This window comes from Bos grunniens, chromosome 17 (assembly GCF_055505025.1).
Source record: "Bos grunniens cultivar Pamir isolate PY7600 chromosome 17, Bosgru_T2T1.0, whole genome shotgun sequence".
In the NCBI taxonomy this organism is placed as follows: domain Eukaryota; kingdom Metazoa; phylum Chordata; class Mammalia; order Artiodactyla; family Bovidae; genus Bos; species Bos grunniens.
In genome coordinates, this window is record NC_141181.1 from 62,835,023 (window position 1) to 62,856,079 (window position 21,057).

The 21,057-nt window shown below is 43.7% G+C and overlaps 1 protein-coding gene across 6 annotated transcripts in view; it reads left to right on the plus strand.

The window, feature by feature from the left end:
* BICDL1 (BICD family like cargo adaptor 1) overlaps nucleotides 1-21,057 on the plus strand; it is an 80,085-nt gene that overhangs the window by 37,304 nt on the left and 21,724 nt on the right. For 5 of the 6 annotated variants that reach the window (XR_015144645.1, XM_086348246.1, XM_086348247.1 and 2 more), the window contains exons 3-4: nucleotides 14,694-14,810; nucleotides 18,057-18,203. Coding sequence is in view for 5 of the 6 variants with exons in the window: in XM_086348246.1 (XP_086204372.1) it covers nucleotides 14,694-14,810; nucleotides 18,057-18,203 (264 nt within the window). In the remaining variant the exon portion in view is untranslated. Of the gene's footprint in view, nucleotides 1-14,693; nucleotides 14,811-18,056; nucleotides 18,204-18,382; nucleotides 21,022-21,057 lie in introns of those variants that run through there. The other variant, XM_086348250.1, reaches the window with a different exon arrangement.

Here is a 21,057-nt window from a genome sequence, read left to right on the forward strand (position 1 = left end):
TGTGTGTGCTTAGTTGTGTCTGAACCCACGTCTCTGGTGTCTCCCGCATTGGCAGGCAAGTTCTTTACCACTGTGCCACTTGGGAAGCCCCCAAATGTTCTCTTGGGAATGCCTACTTAATGACAAGCTCCGAAAAGGACTTAATTCGAACTCATTTCCTAACAATCAATAATAACTTTATAAAAGAAAGGACTTTGGTGAGGTTTATAGACGGCACAGGGGAAGAAGTTGTGGGTTCTGAGTATTAGGTTCCACACACAGGCAGACTGAAGGTACAGGGAGAAGCACCAACCAGCAAATCCTCAGATCAGTCACGGCTAATTTACATCAAAGTGGAAGTAAACCCGCCTGAGCCATGGTGATGACCTGTGGGGGAAAGAGTGCCCTTTCCTGAGGATGGACTATTTAAATCAAAGGGAATTATCTCATTAACTACCTGGTGATCCTGCTGGGAATTTGCTAAAGGGACACTTCTGGGATTTAGCTTAATCCCACTTCTATTTCCTCCAACCTTAGCTTGACCACCTCAAAAAGTACACACTTAAGGAATTCAGATTTTATCTCATACAGTAAACATTTGAGTACCTACTATGTGCTGTGTATATTTGTAGGCAAACAAAGATGAATATGAGATACAATTCCTGTCCTTAAGGCCTTCACAGTGTAAGAAAGAAAACACACATGTAAACAAATAAACAGACTATGTAGTAAGCAAACAAAAAAGAGTATGTAATACTCAAAAGAGCATTATTACAGGACTGCAAATAATGTAGTCGTTTTAACCTAGGAGATTATGAAAGTGATATAAGGGTCACCTTTGAACTGGGTCATTAAGGTTAAGAATTCATCAGGTGAAAATTTTCAGGGAAAGATATTCCAAAAAAAGGAGCATGCCATAAGCAGAACCATAGAGGCATGTACAGAGAGAAAAGGAAAAGACATAGTTTGATTGATAATTTTAAAAATAATTGTATTTCTTGTCCGTGTTGGATCTTCATTCCTGTGCAGGCTTTCTTTAGTAGCAGAGAGCGGGGCTGTTCGCTAGTTGCAGCGCTCGAGCTTCCCGCTGTGCTGGCTTCTCTTGTTGCGGAGCATGGGCCGCAGGCAGGTGGACTGCGCAGTGGTTGTGTCCAGGCTTAGTTGCTCTGCAGCCTGGGGGTCTTTCCGGACCAGGGATCAAACCCATGTCTCCTGCATTGGCAGGCGACTCTTCACCACTGAGCTACTGGGGAAGACTGATAATTTTGTTTTTATGTTGGTGGGAAGTGACCACCAATTAGGAGAGCAGATTTTCCTTAATCCTTCTCCAGCTCCAAACAGTAACATTGGAACATTCCAACCTTTCTTAAGGTCTAGATGAATCCCCTGGTGGGTCATATGACTAAAAGAAATAAAAAGCATTAAAAATACTAGAATTTTCTTTCTTTATTAGGATTAGCCGTGACAGTTATTTTCTGAGGGAATCTTGAGTGTGTCCCTGGGACACCACCGGTCTTCTGGGAAGGACTCCTAGTGTTTACTTAGCCCAGCCCATTCCCATCACTGACCTAAATTAAACTTTGTTAAGTCGAATGTCATTCAAAGTATCTGTCTTGCCCTTCAGCCTTCCTGTTTATTATGAAAAGGTTCTCAGTTTCTCTTCCAAGTACCTCCATGTAATCTTTTGAAAGCGTAAACATTTCAAATTCTGGGAAATCTGCAGTGCTCACGGTGTTTTCAACCCTGAGGGAACAGGGAAGCCTGTTCCAGGATAGACATGTTCTTGTAGACAATGCAGTTCCTCAGTTTAGCTGGATAGTAATTCTTTTAGCTTATCTTCAGGTCCATGTCCTCGCCCCCTTTACCGCTAAGACCTTTGAGGTGATCACCACACCCCATCCATGGGCAAAAGAGAGCGCCTAGATTCTCTGCCTCAATTCGGGCTGTCCTTCTTGCCATCAGTCTCTACCGCATTTTCTTAGGCTGTTGAGACCTGCCCTCTTTTACATTTAAACCCAATAATTTTGTTTTTATGTTGGTGGGAAGTGACCACCAATTAGGAGAGCTACACTTTATCCTAATTTTACAAGTGAGGAAACTGAGGCACAAAGCATTGCAGTTTTGCTTGAGGTTGCACAATACTGTAATTGGTAGAGAAGAAGAACTGTTCTTTTCAGACCCTGAATTCGGAAGACAGTTTTTCCACAAGAGTTGAGTCTTATTCTCTGTGTATCCTCAATTAAAAGCATAGAAAGCAAGTGTTTCATCCATGTTGGAGTTAGTGCAAAGCACCAGGCCATCAAGTGAACACAGAGGATTGTGTCATTTTGATTTAAAAAAAAGATTTAAAAAAAAAAAGCTCTACGTGAATCAAAAGCTCTGATTGTGAGTCCAGTGTATTGGGGATATCCAGGGCTTGTTTTCTGGTATGGGTCCTCGTAGGACATTTAAAAATGTAAATCCTTTTCTCTGACTTCTGAAATATTTTTTACTTAACGAGCAGTAGGGATCTGACATGGAGTAAAGGCCCTCCTCCAGAAACAAAAGCAGACTGACATTTGTCCTTTTGTCTTTTTCAATTAAAAGCCTGTGCTGCCAGAGTTGCTGGCCTTTGATACTGAGGGATTACATTTTGACAGTGATTAAAAGGATGACAATAAAACTGTTATTGTGCTCTACTTTTAAAGTTCATTCAAACAGAATTAGACATGGCACCTATCTAGTGGGTGTGCGCCTTCTAAATGTCAAGGAGCAGCTTTCCACGCGTTTCATGTAAGCAGGTATTCCCTCTCGTGAGTAATACGCACTGGTAGTGGCATCAGACTTTCTTCATTCTAGAGGATGAGTTTTTGGTATCCTTGAAAAGCATCTAATATGTGACTCTTTGTTATTGTCTAAAAGAAGAAAAAAATGGTATTGAAATGGAAAGAAACTGAAAATGGTAGTCATGTGTGGTCTTAGGCAAGACCTTACTGTGGTTCACTCAGATCACATCAAAGGCCTCACTCTGTTGACCCAGGCCTCCGTTTCATTAACCACCAAATTAGGGGTCAGGACCAGGTAGTCTCTGAGGTTTCAACTTTGAAATTGCATGCTTTCCTATGAGCACAATTTGGAGTTTTCACTTGATCATAGATAAGAGTAATAGCTATAACTTCTTACATATTTAGTCTGCACTAAACGTTTTATCTACATTACTGTGACTAGAGAGGGATGCCTTCCAGGCCCCAAGAGGGGCTTTATCTGACACTTGGAAATGAATTGTCCAAGGAGACACACTTGCTGATGAAGCAAGACACTATTGAAAAGGGGCCACTTGAGTGGAGAGCAGCAAGGTCAGGGAACCCAGGACTGCTCTGCCTCTTGGTTCGCAGTCTCGGGTTTTATGGAGGAGGGGTTAATTTCTGGGTTGTCACTGCCCCATCACCTTGCTTGTGTCCATATATGGTCTGGGCATTTCCAGGTGGCATGAGAGTCTCCCGGTGAAGACAGATTCCAGCATGAGAGTTTCCGGGAGGTTGGCAGGACATACTATGGCCCAGCATCTCCTCCCTCTTTTCGGCCCCTCCCAAATTCTTCAGGTTGTCGGCAGCTTGTCATTTCCTTGTTCCTTATTGGAACCTTCTCATGAGAGACAACTTGTGTAAGTGATTGTTTTCATCCCTGGTCAGGGCAGAAGGTTTCAGTCCATGGTTCCCTAACATTATTTCATCTTAATGCTAAGGTAGATCTTTTACTCACCATTTTTCAGATGAAGAAACTGGGGTACAGTGGCTGTATAGTTTTCTCCAGATCACTCAACTGTATGCTTGGCTTTCCCTAAGATGTCTTCCTTAAGACATCTGCCGTATTTTGTCTTGAGCGGTTTGTGCGTCTCTCATGCCACCCTCAGCGCACGCCAGAATCCTGTGCCTTGTATTGGCTTTCTTCATGAGCGTTCACCTCATTCTCCTTCCGTTGCTTGAGGGTGGAGATTGTGTCTTGTATTTTTTGTATACTTCATAGGGACATGAAACTTTGTAAATTTTCAAACTTTAAAAGTTTAAAAAATAAAATACTCTTCCCCTTCAGTCTTTCTAAGCTTATGCTGTCTGAGGTTTGTTATAATTGTTGTATCACTCTCCCCAGCCTCATTATTACTAAAATTTCTGATCTTTATTTGATGTTAATAATACACTTTTTTCCTTTCACCTGTGTCCCTAGGTTGATATTTTATGAATTTATCTATTTTTAAATAAATAACTTTATTTTCCCTCATTATTAAAGATAATACATACTACTGTTGAATATTTCAACTTTACAAAAAATTCTTTTCCAAGGCAAACATTGCTAGGAATATCATGTCCCATAGGTAATTTCTGATAGTATTTTGATGAACAGCTTTCCAGGCATTCTTCTATGCATGTGTGCACCTAAATAAACATATAATGCTTTTTAAAATATGTTACATTGTTGACATCTTTCCACATTAAGGCAAAGTAATTGATGCATGGATGACTCACCGGTAGACTTCTTGCCTGTCGTATTGGTGCAGGCAGATTATACAGCATTTGATTGCACTGATACATACAGGCTGCTAATGGTGGACACTTTGGTTGCCTCTAGTCTTCTACAAACAACGCTGCAGTGAACCTTGTTCTACAGGTCTTGAGTACAAAGTGAGTCTCATCTGTCTGCATCACATACCTGCACTAAGATAGTATTAATTAGCAAAATAGTACAGCAGATGTCTATAGCCACACCATTGTCATGTAACACCATAAATTTGCAAGAACCCAATAACCCAGCATGATTAGACGGGCAAATATCTACCTGTAACAGGTATGGAACTTTGGGTTGCTCAGGAAAACTAAGATTCCTATTAAGCTAAAATTAAAAAAAAAGCTTGATCAACATGAAATTTATCTTCATTTTGTTAAAATCTTGAATTTTTCACTTGAAAGAATTGTTAGATATTTGTTTCTGTATTTGTTTTGGCCAAAAAAAAAAAAAAAAGTAGTGGTTTGCATAGTCTATAGAGGATATTTTGTATTCTAAAGTGAAAAACAGAACCTTATAGGAAAACTGATTTTCTGATAAAATATAAACCATTCATTGTGCAAATATGTTTTAAGAACCAGTGATGTACTAAATAATGTTGTGGATACTAGGGCTCAAAGTCTAGCAGAAGAGAGGTTAAAATAGTAAATTATACTTCAAACTAGTTGAAATCCAAGATGAGAGAGAGAGCAGGAAAAGAAAATATTTTTCTTTGAATATTAACCAGCGTTAGGTTTGATTTTGTTTTTTCATTCTCTAACCTTTCTCTGTCAACTGCCTTGCTATTAAAATTTAAGTTCCTGTTTCTTGTGATTTGTTTTTCCATCCTTTCAAGTCATTCTCCCTAAATTGGTATCTCACTTGTTTTACCTTTCAGTTACTTGTTATATGATCCTTATGGATTCCTTCTGGGCCTCAGTTTCCTTGTGTATACAGTGAAGGAGTTCAGTAACTGGTTTCTTTTTTCTAGTAGGGTTCCAGCTCAGAGAGTTCTAGAGACCAGATCTGGCTCAGACAGTAAAGAATCTGCCTGCAGTGCAGGAGACCCAGGTTCAGTCCCTCAGTCTGGAAGATCCCCTGGAGGGAGAGAATGGCTACCCACTCCAGTATTCTTGCCTGGAGAATTCCATGAACAGAGGAGCCTTGTGGGCTACAGTCCATGGGTTGCAAAGAGTCAGACACTGACTGAGACTAAGTGACTAACACTTTTTGTCTTCCTCACTATTGTATCCCTAGTTTGTAGAATAAATCTAGCCACTCTAAAAGTGGAATAAACTTTGTTAACATTTTGACTTTAATTTGGGGGTGTGTGTCTACTCTGGTTCTTTGGAGATTTTTACTTTTTTTTTTCATCCCATGGTAGCTATATTACTATACATTTAGACTTGATTCTTTTTTACTTAATCAAGGGCAGTTTCTAACAGCCATGAAAGAGATACTTAGTTCAGACATTTTTTGAGTACTTATCATATGCCAGGCATTGCGCTATCCACTGGCAATATAAAAATGAATTAGATACCATCACCCCCCATCTTAAAAAGCTTAAAATGTGGTGAGGGAGAAGGATGCAAATGGATAACTGTAATAAAATATAATATGTGTTCTGCTAGAGGTATGTGTCCAGGGCACTATGTGAACTAAAAGGATTGTTTTTTATCGCTGGACATCTTGTGCCATTTTCAGACTGGTTGGTTGTATTTTATATTTTCCTGTTCCATAGAGAGATTTTTAATCATGCCTTTTATTTATCTAAACACAATCACAGTTGTCTTATAATCTGTAACTGATAATTCTAGGATCTGAAGTCATTGTGAATCTGTTTCTGTTGTTGCTTATGCTGGTTCTTGCTCATGAATCTTTGTTTCCATGTGTATTTTTGTTTTGTTTTACTATAATCTGCTTATTTTTATTAGAACATTATTTATGGAGATTATTTGACCTTGAATGACGTTCCCATCCTTCAGAGATAACTCGTTTTCTCCTGCAGAGTGTCTAGGGGCACTACCAATCAGCTGTTTTTTATTGTTGTTGTTAAGCAATGTTAGCCTTACAGGGAAGTTAGGGGAAAGATAGAGATTCTCATACACCCTTCTTCTAGTTTCCCCTAATGCTAACATCTTAGGTAACCATAGTAGTTATTGAAACCAGCATTGAGACAGTATTAGCTAATCCACATACCTTCTGGGATTTTGCCAGCTTTCCCACCTTTGTCCTTTTTTGGCCCAGGATCCAGTTCAACCTCCCATGTTGTATTCATTTGTCATGTTTATTTTGTCTCCTTCAATCTCTGACAGTTCTTCAGTCTTGGTTTGTTTTTCCTGAAGTTGGTAGTTTTGAAGAGTAATGATGGATTATTTTATAGAAAGTCCCTCAATTTGGGGTTTGTCTAATGTTTTGTCATGATTAGGTTATGCCATTTTGCAAGGTAGCACAGAAGTGCAGTGGCGCCCTTCTCAGTGTTCATATTGAGGACACGTCGTGTTTGACATTTTTTTTTAACTGATGACAGTAACTTCTAAGGTAGTATCTGCCAGGCTTCTCCACTGTGAAGTTACTCTTTTCTTCCTTGTGATTAGTAAGCCTTACAGGGAGATACTTTGAGACTGTATAAATACCCTGTTTCTTGTCCAATTTTTGCCACCAGTTATTAGTGTCCATCCTCCAGCTCTTGCCTGCAGCAGTTACTGCTGTGATGCTTGCCTGCTGGCGATTTTCTGTTTACAGCATTCCTTCTATATTTATTAGTTGGAATTCTCTGTAAGGAAGAGCTGCCTCTTTTCCCTCAGTAACTAATTTATCCAGTTATTTACTTATCATTGTGGACTCATGAATATTTATTCTATGCATTTTAATCCATTACCATCATTATTTGTTTCATTGATCAAATGGTCCCAGCCTTAGCCACTGGGAGCTCCTTCAAGTTGAGTTCTATGTCCATTCAGTGTACCTCTCTCATTTATTAAGCACTTCCTTTCTTTCTGGCATCCTAAGATGGTTTAAGCTCATCTTGTATTTTTTCCTCCCCGGACCCTGAAACAAGCCATTTCTCCAAGGAGCTTTGTTTGGTTCATTTCTTAGAGATTAGTGTATACAAACCAATGTGTGCACTAAGATGTCATTACTTTTAGGTCCTCTCAGAAGACAGAATTAGGGAATGAGTGTGTAAAAACTTACCTCATTCATAAACAGATGCATATAATCATTTTCTCAATCCCTCCACTTATATATATATGTGTGTGTGTGTTAAACACCGTAAGTTCGTTCTGATGTCTTCAATTCTAATCTAGTACCATAAGGTTCATGTTAGCCTTCCCTCTTTCCTTATTTGTAACTTCTTTTTCCACAGGAAAACGTGGTTCTCATTATCCATGATACATTTACTTATTTGTTCAATTCTATAAACACAGTAATGTTAGAATTGCTAACCCATACATCTGTGAGAATCAAGTTATGACCTACAGTTCAGTAGCTCTGTGTAGTTCTTTCTTCCTGAACCTTATAGTACACAGTCAAAGGATTGTTTTCCAAAGCCATTTAACTGAGTTATTTTCTTCTCTACCCACTTTACTTGTGGTTTTGCTGTTCATTTGTGGTGTAATTAGGTTTATTTGTTACTGTTTGTGTTCCATTGGTTGGTTGTAATAATGTGAAGCATTCTTATGATTCCATCACTATCTTGTCAGCTCTTTGACGCTTTTAAGAAGTCTTTTCCATTTTATCCAATATTTTTAGCTGTTTTCAGTAGGAAAGTCAGTCCAAGTAACCTAACCTAACATATTACCAGAAATGAAACCTTCCCTTTGGAAAGGTATTGGTAAAAATCTAACTAACAGAAGCGGAAGATATTAAGAGGTGGCAAGAATACACAGAAGAACTGTACAAAAAAGATCTTCACTACCCAGATAATCACGATGGTGTGATCACTCACCTAGAGCCAGACATCCTGGAATGTGAAGTCAAGTGGGCCTTAGGAAGCATCACTACGAACAAAGCTAGTGGAGGTGATAGAATTCCAGTTGAGCTATTCCAAATCCTGAAAGATGATGCTGTGAAAGTGCTGCACTCAATATGCCAGCAAATTTGGAAAACTCAGCAGTGGCCATAGGACTGGAAAAGGTCAGTTTTCATTCCAATCCCAAAGAAAGGCAATGCCAAAGAATGCTCAAACTACTGCACAATTGCACTCATCTCTCACGCTAATAAAGTAATGCTCAAAATTCTACAAGCCAGGCTTCAGCAATACGTGAACCGTGAACTTCCAGATGTTCAAGTTGGTTTTAGAAAAGGCAGAGGAACCAGAGATCAAATTGCCAACATCCGCTGGATCATCGAAAAAGCAAGAGAGTTCCAGAAAAAACATCTATTTTTGCTTTATTGACTATACCAAAGCCTTTGACTGTGTGGATCACAATAAACTGTGGAAGTTTCTGAAAGAGATGGGAATACCAGACCACCTGACCTTCCTCTTGAGAAACCTGTATGCAGGTCAGGAAGCAACAGTTAGAACTGGACATGGAACAACAGACTGGTTCCAAATAGGAAAAGGAGTACATCAAGGCTGTATGTTGTCACCCTGCTTATTTAACTTATATGCAGAGTCCATCATGAGAAACACTGGACTAGAAGAAGTACAAGCTGGAATCAAGATTGCTGGGAGAAATATCAATAACCTCAGATATGCAGATGAAACCACCCTTATGGCAGAAAGTAAAGAGGAACTAAAAAGCCTCTTGATGAAGGTGAAAGAGGAGAGTGAAAAAGTTGGCTTAAAGCTCAACATTCAGAAAACGAAGATCATGGCATCCAGTCCCATCACTTCATGGGAAATAGATGGGGAAACAGTGGAAACAGTGTCAGACTTTATTTTGGGGCACTCCAAAATCACTGCAGATGGTGATTGCAGCCATGAAATTAAAGACGCTTCCTCCTTGGAAGGAAAGTTATGACCAACCTAGATAGCATATTCAAAAGCAGAGACATTACTTTGCCAACAAAGGTCCGTCTAGTCAAGGCTATGGTTTTTCCAGTAGTCACGTGTGGAAGTGAGAGTTGGACTGTGAAGAAAGCTAAGCGCTGAAGAATTGATGCTTTTGAACTGTGGTGCTGGAGAAGACTCTTGAGAGTCCCTTGGACTGCAAGGAGATCCAACCAGTCCATCCTAAAGGAGATCAGTCCTGGGTGTTCTTTGGAAGGACTGACGCTGAACCGAACTGAAGTAAATGCAAAAATGTATGGTAGTCTTTTGTTCTCACTAGGCTTCAGTGTGCCAATTCCTCCCAAAGCCTTCCAAAAATAAAACTCAGAAGTTAAGTTTGTTATATATTTATATTTTACTTCAGTTCAGTTCAGTCGCTCAGTCGTGTCCGACTCTTTGCGACCCCATGAATCACAGCACGCCAGGCCTCCCTGTCCATCACCAACTCCCGGAGTTTACCCAAACTCATGTCCGTCGAGTCGGTGATGCTATCCAGCCATCTCATCCTCTGTCGTCCCCTTCTCCTCCTGCCCCCAATCCCTCCCAGCATCAGGGTCTTTTCCAATGAGTCAACTCTTTGCATCAGGTGGCCAAAGTATTAGAGTTTCAGCTTCAGCATCAGTCCTTCTAATGAACACCCAGGACTGATCTCCTTTAGAATGGACTGGTTGGATCTCCTTGCAGTCCAAGGGACTCTCAAAAGTCTTCTCCAGCACCACAGTTCAAAAGCATCAATTCTTCAGCGCTTAGCTTTCTTCACAGTCCAACTCTCACTTCCACACGTGACCACTGGAAAAACCATAGCCTTGACTAGATGGACCTTTGTTGGCAAAGTAATGTCTCTGCTTTTGAATATGCTATCTAGGTTGGTCATAAGTTTCTTTCCAAGGAGGAAGCGTTTTTAATTTCATGGCTGCAATCACCATCTGCAGTGATTTTGGAGCCCCCAAAAATAAAGTCTGACAGTGTTTCCACTGTTTCCCCATCTATTTGCCATGAAATGATGGGACTGGATGCCATGATCTTCGTTTTCTGAATGTTGAGCTTTAAGCCAACTTTTTCACTCTCCTCTTTCACCTTCATCAAGAGGCTTTTTAGTTCCTCTTTACTTTCTGCCATAAGGGTGGTATCATCTGCTGGCCATTACTTTTAGTACTATAAATACCCAAGACAGTAAAAAGGAGACTTATCATATAATATGCTCTCAATAAGCTGATAGCACCCATTACAAATTTGAAAGTTTTTATCAAGAACAATAAGACCTTGAAAATAAGAAAATAGAGACTTTTGGTTAATTGAATTTTCCAGTTAAGCATAGGGTAATCATAAACCCATTTTTGGTTCAAATTGGTGTAGATTTCCTCTTCTAAACTATAATCATCTACTTTTTCAGTTTTTGCATTCCACCGGAAAACTCAGGCTTTCCATTCTACTTCTATTAGTAGGAAAGCTCTACTACCACCATCACAGTGACATGTAATCATTATAACTGTGCAATCTGGGAAAATCACATATGCCTAACAAGGGAGTGCTGCTGCTGCTGCTGCTAAGTCACATCAGTCGTGTCCAACTCTGTGTGATCCCACAGACGGAAGCCCACCAGGCTCCTCTGTCCCTGGGATTCTCTAGGCAAGAACACTGGAGTGGGTTGCCATTTCCTTCTCCAATGCATGAAAGGGAAAAGTGAAAGTGAAGTTGCTCAGTCATGTCTGACTCTTAGCAACCCCATGGACTGTAGCCTATGAGGCTCCTCCATCCATGGGATTTCCCAGGCAAGAGTACTGGAGTGGGGTGCCATTGCTAGAGGAAATCATAAGTTATCTTCATGATGAAATATTATGAAGCCATTTAAAGTGATGACTAAGAAGTATAATAATAAATAATTGGGTTTCCCAGGTGGCACTAGTGGTAAAGAATCCACCAGCCAATGCAATAGGTGCAGTAGACACAGGTTCGATCCCTGGGTTAGGAAGATCCCCTGGAGAAGAGCGTGGCAACCCATGGACATGAGGAGCCTGGAAGGCTACAATCCATAGGGTCACAAAGAATTGGACACGACTGAAGCAGCTTAGTGCATGCACACACACAATAATAAACAACATGGAAATGTTTTTGACACCTGATGTTTGTTTTTGATATCAGATGTTTTGATGCTAAGTGAAAAAAGAAAAATTTATATAAGCAATATGATCATGAGTAATTTAATTGTACACACACACAGAAGTGTGTACATACACACAGAAAGATTGGGGAGAAATCAACAAAATGTACTTTGAAAATAAACCCATATTCTGCAATGGGGTTCTGTTACAGAAATTGAAAATTGAAAAATAGGGACTTCCCTGGCAGTCCAGTGGTTAAGACTATGTGCTTCCACTGCAGGGAACACAAGTTTGATCCCTGGTGATGGAACTAAGGTCCCACATGGTGTGGCCAAAAAATAGAAATAAATAAAAATAGGAAATTGAAAAATAAATTTATTTTTAAATTGATGTCCTAATGCAACAGTTTTCAACTGTAGTAAATTACAAATGGTTTTTAATAATTCACCCTTTGTCTTAAATTAGAATAAATTCAAGGTTGTCAGTCTGATGTCACTTTCATTTTGTAAGCTTTTTTGAGAGGGAGCAAAGGAGAGTAGAAAGGGAGTGCTGTGTGTTGGGGCTGAGAGTGTCAGGGTAGGAGCTGCAGATCTGGGTACAAATCCTGGCTTCAGCACTGACAAGCACCAGTGTGCTGTGTTCATTATAGAAGTAAAACTGACTTTATAATCTTTCTGATACTTTATTTAGAAAGCATTTAGAACATTAGAGTTACGGACAAACTTCAGCCATCATTATTTCATTTATGTGCAGAAACAGCTAATACTCATTCTGTTAGATCTAAAATATCTGTGCCAGTTTCCATCTCTGAAAAAGAAGGAAATAATATATTTTGGAAGGTGCATTAGCTCCTTGAAAATGGTGCTTATGTGTCTGACCGATGTGTTCCCCTCCATCACCATCACAGACCGGTGACTGGCCTCCTGGCTGGAGGTGGCCAGGGTGTTGTGGGCGAGCACAGAACCAGGAGGGCCAGGGCAGGGCCACTCCCTCTCGGCCTCCACCTCCTTGTCTGCAAAATGAGGCCAGCAATTCCTGCTTCTTTGGGCGGTTGGAGATTCAAATGAGAGCTATAGGTTAAAAGCCTTCGTCAACAGTATATCCTTGGGTACATCTGAGGAGTCAGACATTTTAAAGAGACATTATAACATAGTGGTTAAGAGCTGAGACTCTGGTGTCATGATGCCTGGAGGGAAGAGACAAATTTCGTTTCTAGGAAGGTTGCTTTGAGAGGAGACTGTCTACAGGAGCCCTTCTGATAACTGGGCCTATTTGTGGTCCCCAGTGCACCTCTTAGGCTTGGTTGTCTCATGATTCATGTCAAGATGGCGATGCTCAGAATAAGGTCCCAGCTGCCTAAATTACCCAGTGCTTTGTAATCTCCAGCATATTTGAAACTCTGATAGTCAACTGAATTTGACGTAGGTGACCAAACTACCAAACTACAGCATTTTTAAGAGGAAATTTTCCTTATGGGCCCTAAATTCTATTCAAAGAAATTTCAAGAGTCATAAATAAAATTGCTTAGTATTAAAAAAAAAAAAAGAAGAAAGAAAAAAGTCTAAATTGGACTCATAAAGTTGGTTTCAATAGTGAGTGATAGAAATAGGAAAACCTACTTCAAGGTACTGTATAAGAAGGTAGTACTGAAGTCCTAATTTCAGAGTAAGATAACCCCAAATTGACCGTTCTGATGCTGTCATTCACTGAGATGTGGGGCAAGATCCCTCACCTCCCTGAGCTTGTTGCCTTGAGTGAGGGTGATAGGCCCCACTTTGGTTGTGACAATTGAGATAAAGCATTTAGCACAGTTCTTGGCACATAGGGAGCACTTGGTAAATAATACTCATGGTATTTTTAGGCAGGAGCGACTAATACTGTGTTTCTAAGTGATTCGGTAATAAGCTGGTAGTGTCTAAAACTAAAATTAGAATAAGAAAAAAGAGATGGTTTGACTTTTCTTTTGCTGTGTATCTTGTAATTGTTTAAAAATTAGCACTGTGGGTTGATTCTTGTGGCTCTGTAGTCTGGGGGCAGGGAGGGGGGCATGTTTGTTGAATCTGTGGGACCAAAAAAAGATGGGCAATTGATTACATAGCACTTGAAGATAAAAGGAGCTATTGAACGTGTGACCATTACTATGAGAGCCTCATTGAACAGCTCACCTACCATTTCAAGATTATTACCACCCGCCTCCTCTGAAAGCCTTCCCTCACCATTTCTGCAGCTGTGATCTCCCCTGAGAACCCATAAAGCTTACTGACCCCGTTTGGCCTCCAAGAAGCACTGAGGCAGTGAGTTGCCCTGTCTTGTGGCCACCCTCCCCAGGGCTGCGCTCAGGGCTCTGCTCTGCAGGCTTGGCTGGCTGGGCCCTCAGGGGTGTGACAGGGCTTGGATCCTTCCAAGGGCACATTCTTTCAAAACATTCTCCTGCATATTCGAGAGAAGGCGCGGATACACTGAATGGTACTTGGTGTTTGCTGGGTTTCCACGTTAGAGAATAAACAAATTAGGGTGGGAAAGGAGCCCCTCGGCCAGCACTCCCCAGAGAATCGAGAGGTACAGAAAACATCCTTGAGAAATGAACAGCAAAAATCTTAACAGACATGACAGGGTATTTTAAATAGTGCCCACATTGGGAGTAAGACAGATAGATTATTTGCCTGGCCCCCACTAAGGAAATGGACGGGGAAGATAAAGGAATTTCTAAGGTTTAGGTATATTGGTCTTATTCTTTCTTGTAAAATACTGAGACTGTCTCTGAATTTAGTAGATGTTTGTGGAGCTTCTGCTGTGTGCAGAGTCATAATGATAATAACTAACATTTGAGAACTTACTGTTTTCTAGGCCTGTTTCCTCTGATCAGCGAAGTGGTCTTAGACCTAGACAGAGTCATTCATGCTTTAGGTAGGGGTAGGGGTCAGTCTTGTTTGGGCATGAGAGAACAAAGTGAACGGGGTGGGAAACCGGTTGTTTCTCATCTGTACTTCCTGTAGAATAGAGTTGCAAAGATATGCTTGAGAAATGAAAGGCAAAATTCTGAACGGCCTTCCTTTGTACAACCTCTGAATCAGCCCCATGGTCTCTTTTGCTTACAGGCATCAGAAGTTGAGAGACAACTCTCCATGCAAGTACACGCCCTCAGAGAAGACTTTCGGGAGAAAAACTCATCAACCAACCAGCACATCATCCGGCTCGAAAGCCTTCAGGCCGAGGTCAGCCTCCCCAAGCAGCCATGTTGGGCGGAAGGACTTTTCTCATTGCAGGAGCCGTGCCTGGCCTTTTAGACACGGAGTCCTCTGAACAAAAACCTGCCCTATCTAGCATCTCTGGAGAGAGATGTCTGTGAGAAACTGAATGGGGATCGCGCGACCGTGTTTCCCTGGGGAGCCTGTTGTCTAGAGAAGTACGGTTGCTCAGAGTTACTGCCGAGTGTGCTGAAATTAGGGATGACCTACTTTTTACTGGATATGTTGATCCCTCCAAAACACCCTAAACGGAGGATTGGAAAGAGAATCTTCCCCTTCTCCATTCCATTTGGGTCCGCTTCAGTCCCTCTAAATAGGACCTATTATTCTTACCTATAAACCGAGAGTAATATGTCCTTCATCGGGTTGAAGTAATCTACTTCATAGTGTTGATGAGAGGATTTGATGAGTTAACACATGGAAAGCACTGTGTGTGGTGTTTAGAAGAAAGTAGTGTTATTGAAAGCATACGAGAGGCCAGGCAGGGTCTATGGCCCTGGCGGGCAAGCCAGAGCAGGGAAAGTAGCACTGAGGGGACGAGTCTGTAAGAAGCAGGTTGTGGGGAGGTGAGGAGCGGAGAAGGGTCACATCACCAGCCCAAAGGGGGCCTCTGTGCTGGAGAGGCTTCCACCTCCTCTGCTCCTGAGACCCCTCAGCCAAGTGTCTGAACAACAGCCCTTTGACTGAGTTACATTTTGAGGGACAGTCCAGCGCCACCACCATGGTAAAGGAACGAGCCCGCATGGTCAGACCCAAGAGGCCAAGATGGCTACTCCCCTGTTTCATACATGATGCAAAGATGTTTTTCCTAAAGTCTGTCAATATCTTCTCTTTTCTCCTGGCTCTCACTCCCTTCTTCCCTCCCTTCCCTTGGGATTCCTACGGGTATTGAGCAGCAGGTCCTTGAAGTAAGTAGTTGGTGCTGGTGGGTTTGGCATGCCTGTCTGTGATGGTCTGTGTGCATGACGTGCTGTTCAGCCACCTCTGCCAAGGTCCAGCACCCTCAAGTTGTCTGTCTGCCTAGACCCTTGTGACACAGGGTCATGCCCAGGAATGTTTGTGGCCAGATTGGGTCCCAAGTTTCAGGATGTGTAGGATCGGGTGAGGGAGTTGGCTACCTAATGCCAATTCCCTGCTTCATCTAATAACATTTTTACATCTAAAAGCCAAGCTATGAAATTGTTTATTTCCAGTAAGTCACTCGGAGAAGGCGATATCACCCCACTCCAGTACTCTTGCCTAGAAAATCTCATGGACGGAGGAACCTGGTAGGCTGCAGTCCATGGGGTCTCGAAGAGTCAGACACGACTGAGCGACTTCACTTTCACTTTTCACTTTCCTGCATTGGAGAAGGAAATGGCAACCCACTCCAGTGTTCTTGCCTGGAGGCTCCCAGGAACGGGGGAGCCTGGTGGGCTGCCGTCTATGGGGTTGCACAGAGTTGGACATGACTGAAGCGACTTAGCAGTAGCAGTAAGACACTTCACAAAGCTCTGAACTTCTGAGTTTGTTTGTTTTCTGTTAAGGGGTGGGGTTGTATATCAGAACCAGGTTACCTCATGACTTCACTGAATGGAACTTGGGAACCAAAGATGATCCACGGGAAGGAAAATGTGAGAGTCAGAGGGTACTTAAATGCAGCTAGAGTAAGAGCTCCCTTCACGTGGGCAGCGTTGCTTCAGCGTGGAGAAGAGTAGACCATTCACACAGCTGCTCCGTTGGTCCTTCCCGGGGTGCACACCTGAGAGACCCTTTGTTTGGCCGGATACCTGATCCCTCTGGACAAAGGCCTCATACTTCATTTCCCCAGGACGGCATCTCATCCAACGGAGGGGAGGTGGCCGGGGAAGAGTCGTGCCCTCTGAGCAAGAATTCTAGTCCAGAGAGTGAGAACAGCCAAAGAGCGGAGGGGAGGCAGGTTTCAGAGGACTTGGGACATTCATTTCCAGATCTCTCCTGGAAACGATCTGTGGTTGGTCCCCTTAGTGAACTGTCATCATGCTAGACTAGAGATCGTAGAGCACATCTGAACCACGCCAGGAGAATACTCACAAGAAATGGGGTAAGAGATCAGTCTAGCAGGGAACTGATAATGGGAGGAGCCGAGGCACCTACAGGACTCTAGAAGTCCCCCAAGGCCACTGGCAGTTGAGGGGACTCGGGAAGGTTCCTGCAGGCCCCTGAGCAGGGCAGGGTTCCTGGGCTGGAAGCATTGCTGGCCTGGGGGCATGCTGGGTGGCTCTCACCCTGCAAACCTTGAAGCCACAGAAGACTTGGCATCTCTTTCCTCTTTTCCTCTGTTTTCTCACTGAAACAGAAGAGACAGAACAGACTTTCCTAAAAGAAAGTCTGTATCTCTCTTGTGGCTGGCTAGATACTCAGTGTACAAACATATCAACCTGTTTAATAAAAGGAGAAAGATGGCTTCTATTCACTAGTTTCTTGCTGAAGCAGAAGATACCTTGAGTAAAATCAGTTATTTACTTGTCAGTGTCCTGTTCCCTCCCAGGGCAGGGGCTGATGCAGGCAGTGCTGTTTTCTGTATCCTAGGGCTCCCCCATTCACCTGGGGCCCTGGGTCTGAGCCATGACCTCGAGTGCCAGACCTGCCAGCGGTGGGGGAAGGACAGAGGAGAGAGAGAAGAACATGAGAGTGCAGTGCCCCAGGGGCTGTCCTGGGCCTTGTCTTAGGCTCGGGACTTGAGAGAAGTGTCCCACAGGTTAGGTTCCACTACCCCACCAGCTGTTGGGTTGGAGTAAAGTCGTAGGCAGGGGACTTCCCTGGCGGTCTGTTGGTTAAGACTGCACGCTTCCACTGCATAGGGGCACAGGTTTGATCCCTGGTCAGGGAACTAAGATCCTGCATGCTGCATGACACAGCCAAAAAAAAAAAACCGTTGTGGGCAGCAAGGTGGAGCCCTTCTCTGTGTTATCTGTGGAATTTTCCAGAGCACTAACCTTCTTTGCCTCTACCTGGCACCCCACATTCCAGCTTCCCCAAAGCTTAACTCCCACTCCTTCCCAGACTGGTTTACGAAGGGGAGGGGTTTTCTCCTCAGCTGGAGAGTTCATAGCTGTTCTGTCCAGTGTGGGGGCGCTGGGGCAGAGCGCTGGAGAGACGCCTGCCTTCGTGTTCCGGGGCTGGTCCCTCCTGCCCTACTCGTCAGCCCGGGTGTAACCCCACACCGCCCTGTGGCGCTCTCCCTGCTTTTAGATCAAGATGCTGTCGGATCGGAAGCGGGAGCTGGAGCACCGTCTCAGCGCCACCTTGGAGGAGAATGACCTGCTCCAGGGGACAGTGGAGGAGCTGCAGGACCGGGTGTTGATCCTGGAGAGGCAGGGCCACGACAAGGACCTCCAGGTGCGGGCACGGAGGGCGGGCTCAGGGCCAGGCGCGCTCGGCCGCCCGGCCCCGAGGAGGGGCTAGTGCATGGGCAGTGGGCGACGCTGAGGCCTCTCCTCAGGCCGGATATGGGTCTCCTCAGGTGTGGCTAACTGGTTGCTCTTTCTCTGCCAAGAACCAGTGCGTTGCTCCAGCAGGTCATCCTTCCAGTTTGTTCTGAGCCACTGGCCCCAGGAGCAGTTTCATGGAGTTCTTTCCGGGCTATTAACGTGACTGGAGCACCTGCAGTGCTGTTCTGCCTCCTGGGGTTTGTGGAATCTGGGGGGGACTTCAGAGGGAGCCCGTGGCTGTGTCTTGGACTCACGGTGCTCTCTGCTGCTGCTTCCCCAGGCCCCTGCCTTCAGTGGGCTGGCCCCGAGCAGAAGCCCAGAAGCTGCCCACTGAGCACAGCGGGACATATCCTGATTCTGCCAGTTGCTAGCGAAGGCACAGGCCTACCCCTCTATGAGCCTCATTAGCCTCTTTTTTTTCCTTGCTAAAAGAAATTGTTTCATGGCTATATTTGTCCTTATTTGGGAACTGCCACCAGGCCTCAGCTGAATCCCAAAGCTCACACTTGACAGGAAACGACCCCTTAAACACTCAGCCTCCCCAGAAACAGTGCAGCATCTGCTGCCAAGAATGCTTCGCCTCAATGACCTAGGAGCACTGGGCCTGGGGCTCCGGGCCCTGCTTCCCTGGGGTGTCCTCTGAGTGTGCCAGGGAGCAGAGCCGATTGCAGCAGTGCAGTTCGCGTGCAGGTGGCCAGCCAGGGATAGTCCTGTGCCAGGTGGGTCCCTGCCCAAAGACCAGATTGCAGAAGGCCCCTGGGCTCAGCAGTCAGCTGTTGAGGAAGACCCTGGGTCGTGGGATGAGGAGACATCTTAGGCTAAGGTCATGTGATACCATCAGTTAAACAGCCCTCTGAGTGATTAGCCTCTTTAAGGGCAAATTAACATTTTTTCTGTGTTTTATACCTTCAGCTCAGAACTTTGTGTAAAGCGGGGCCTCAGTAAGTGTGGAACAGAAAATGATGCTGGCTAAAGCCTCACATCAGTTTTCAAAATGGAAAGGAGTTTGCTCTTATTTTAAAGTTTACGGTGATAACAGCCATGGACATTTGTCGGTTGCTCTGCACAGAACAGAGTATTTTTGCAGATGTTCTAAAACTGAGGCTAAGAAAGGTGAGCTCTCTGTCCTAAATAGTGTAGTAAGTCCTGGGTAGAATCCAGAAGGGGGCCCTCCTGCCTGCTTTACTTGGTTCTCAGTGATGACTTCCTGTGTATCATGTGCCTCTCCAAGTCAGTGTCTCACCAGCGTTTATTACCCCATCAGGTGCTCTCCTGAGGGTTGCCGAGGTAGAGTATGGAGAGGAGAAGGAAAAAGAAAAATGGGGAAATGGCCCTGCCTAAAAAAAAAAAAACAAAAAACTTTTGTTCAACATGAATTCACAAATGAGAAGTCCTTATTTCAGATCAAGAATGGGAGACCTGGGGGTGAGGAAGAGCCAGGACCAGTGTGGACTGTGTAGTACTTGGCTGGCACGTGGGCTATATGTTCTCGGCAGCCAGAGTCCCCAGTCGCACCTCGTTCACATCCTCGCCCCCTGCACACGCGCTGCCTCCTGATTGGGCTTCTTCAAGAATGGGAGTGCAACGCTTGCATCAGGTCAGAGAGGTCCCACCTTGGGACCTCTGCATTGGGAAAAGCTGCGTTTATGACTGAAATCTCTTCTTTCCCAACTATTTGTAATTTTTTTCCTCCTCTAGTCATATAAAACTCTTTAAGGTGTTGCTCATTAGTTCTGTTGCTGAAATGGCCTGTACAGAAATAGAAATCCCAGCTCGCTCAGGGAGTAGGTGAATGGTCCTGAATCAGACTTGTAGACTGTAGAGCTAGTGGCCTTGGAATGTTTCTAATCCCCCCGGTTTTAATCCTTTTCCTCAGACACAGGATGAGAGAATGGCTGAGCGGGCAGGGCAACAGGCTGCCGCAAGCAGAGTAGCCCCCTTTGATCTGGCTCACTCTGTAATTGGGGTTCTACTGTCAGAAACAGGTTTTTAAAACACTGAACAAATCCAGCTCTGATTTTTTTTTTTTTTTTTCAGTCTGAGAGGGATAAAAATGACTATTGAGGGCCCAGGAAATTGAAAAAGTAGGCATTTTGCTAAACTCTTAATACCCAGTAAAGGATTTGTCCCTCAAGAGGACCACTTAACTGCTCTGTTTCATAACAGTGAGCGTCTTACAGATGTGTGCAGGGGCCTCGTCCCAAGGAGTGGGTGGCTGTCATCAGCAGAGAAGGCAGGCCCTGCTCCCTGTGGGGACCCAGGAAGCAAATGACCTGGAGTCTAGACCTCGCTGACTCTGGGTATGTGCCGTTAGGCACATCACTTAATATCAGCCATCTCAGTTCCCTCAGCGTAAGACGGAGAGAGTGCCCCGACCTCTGCCCACTTTAAGGGCATTAGTGTTGTAAGCTCGAACTTCGCAAACTCTTCAAACACAAGGCATTTGGTGTCTTCCTTGGTCAGACATATAAATTACATTTAGTTTCATCTTTGTCCTATAAAGGGTGATATTTCATATGTTAAAAGGTTCTTGTATTTAATAGACTCTTCGTTGGTTTAGTTTTTCTGCATTTATTTATGGATCAGTTATTGACCAGAGAGGGCAGACCTGTCCTGGTGTTTGTTCTCTTGCTGTTACAAGTAATTAAGCACCTCTGAGTGTGCGTGAGTAATTGAACTAATGTCCAGTGCCTAAGAACTCGTACTTGTCAGTGCTGAACTTCCCCTGCTGAGATGTATATGGAAGTTGTCTAGAAAATAAT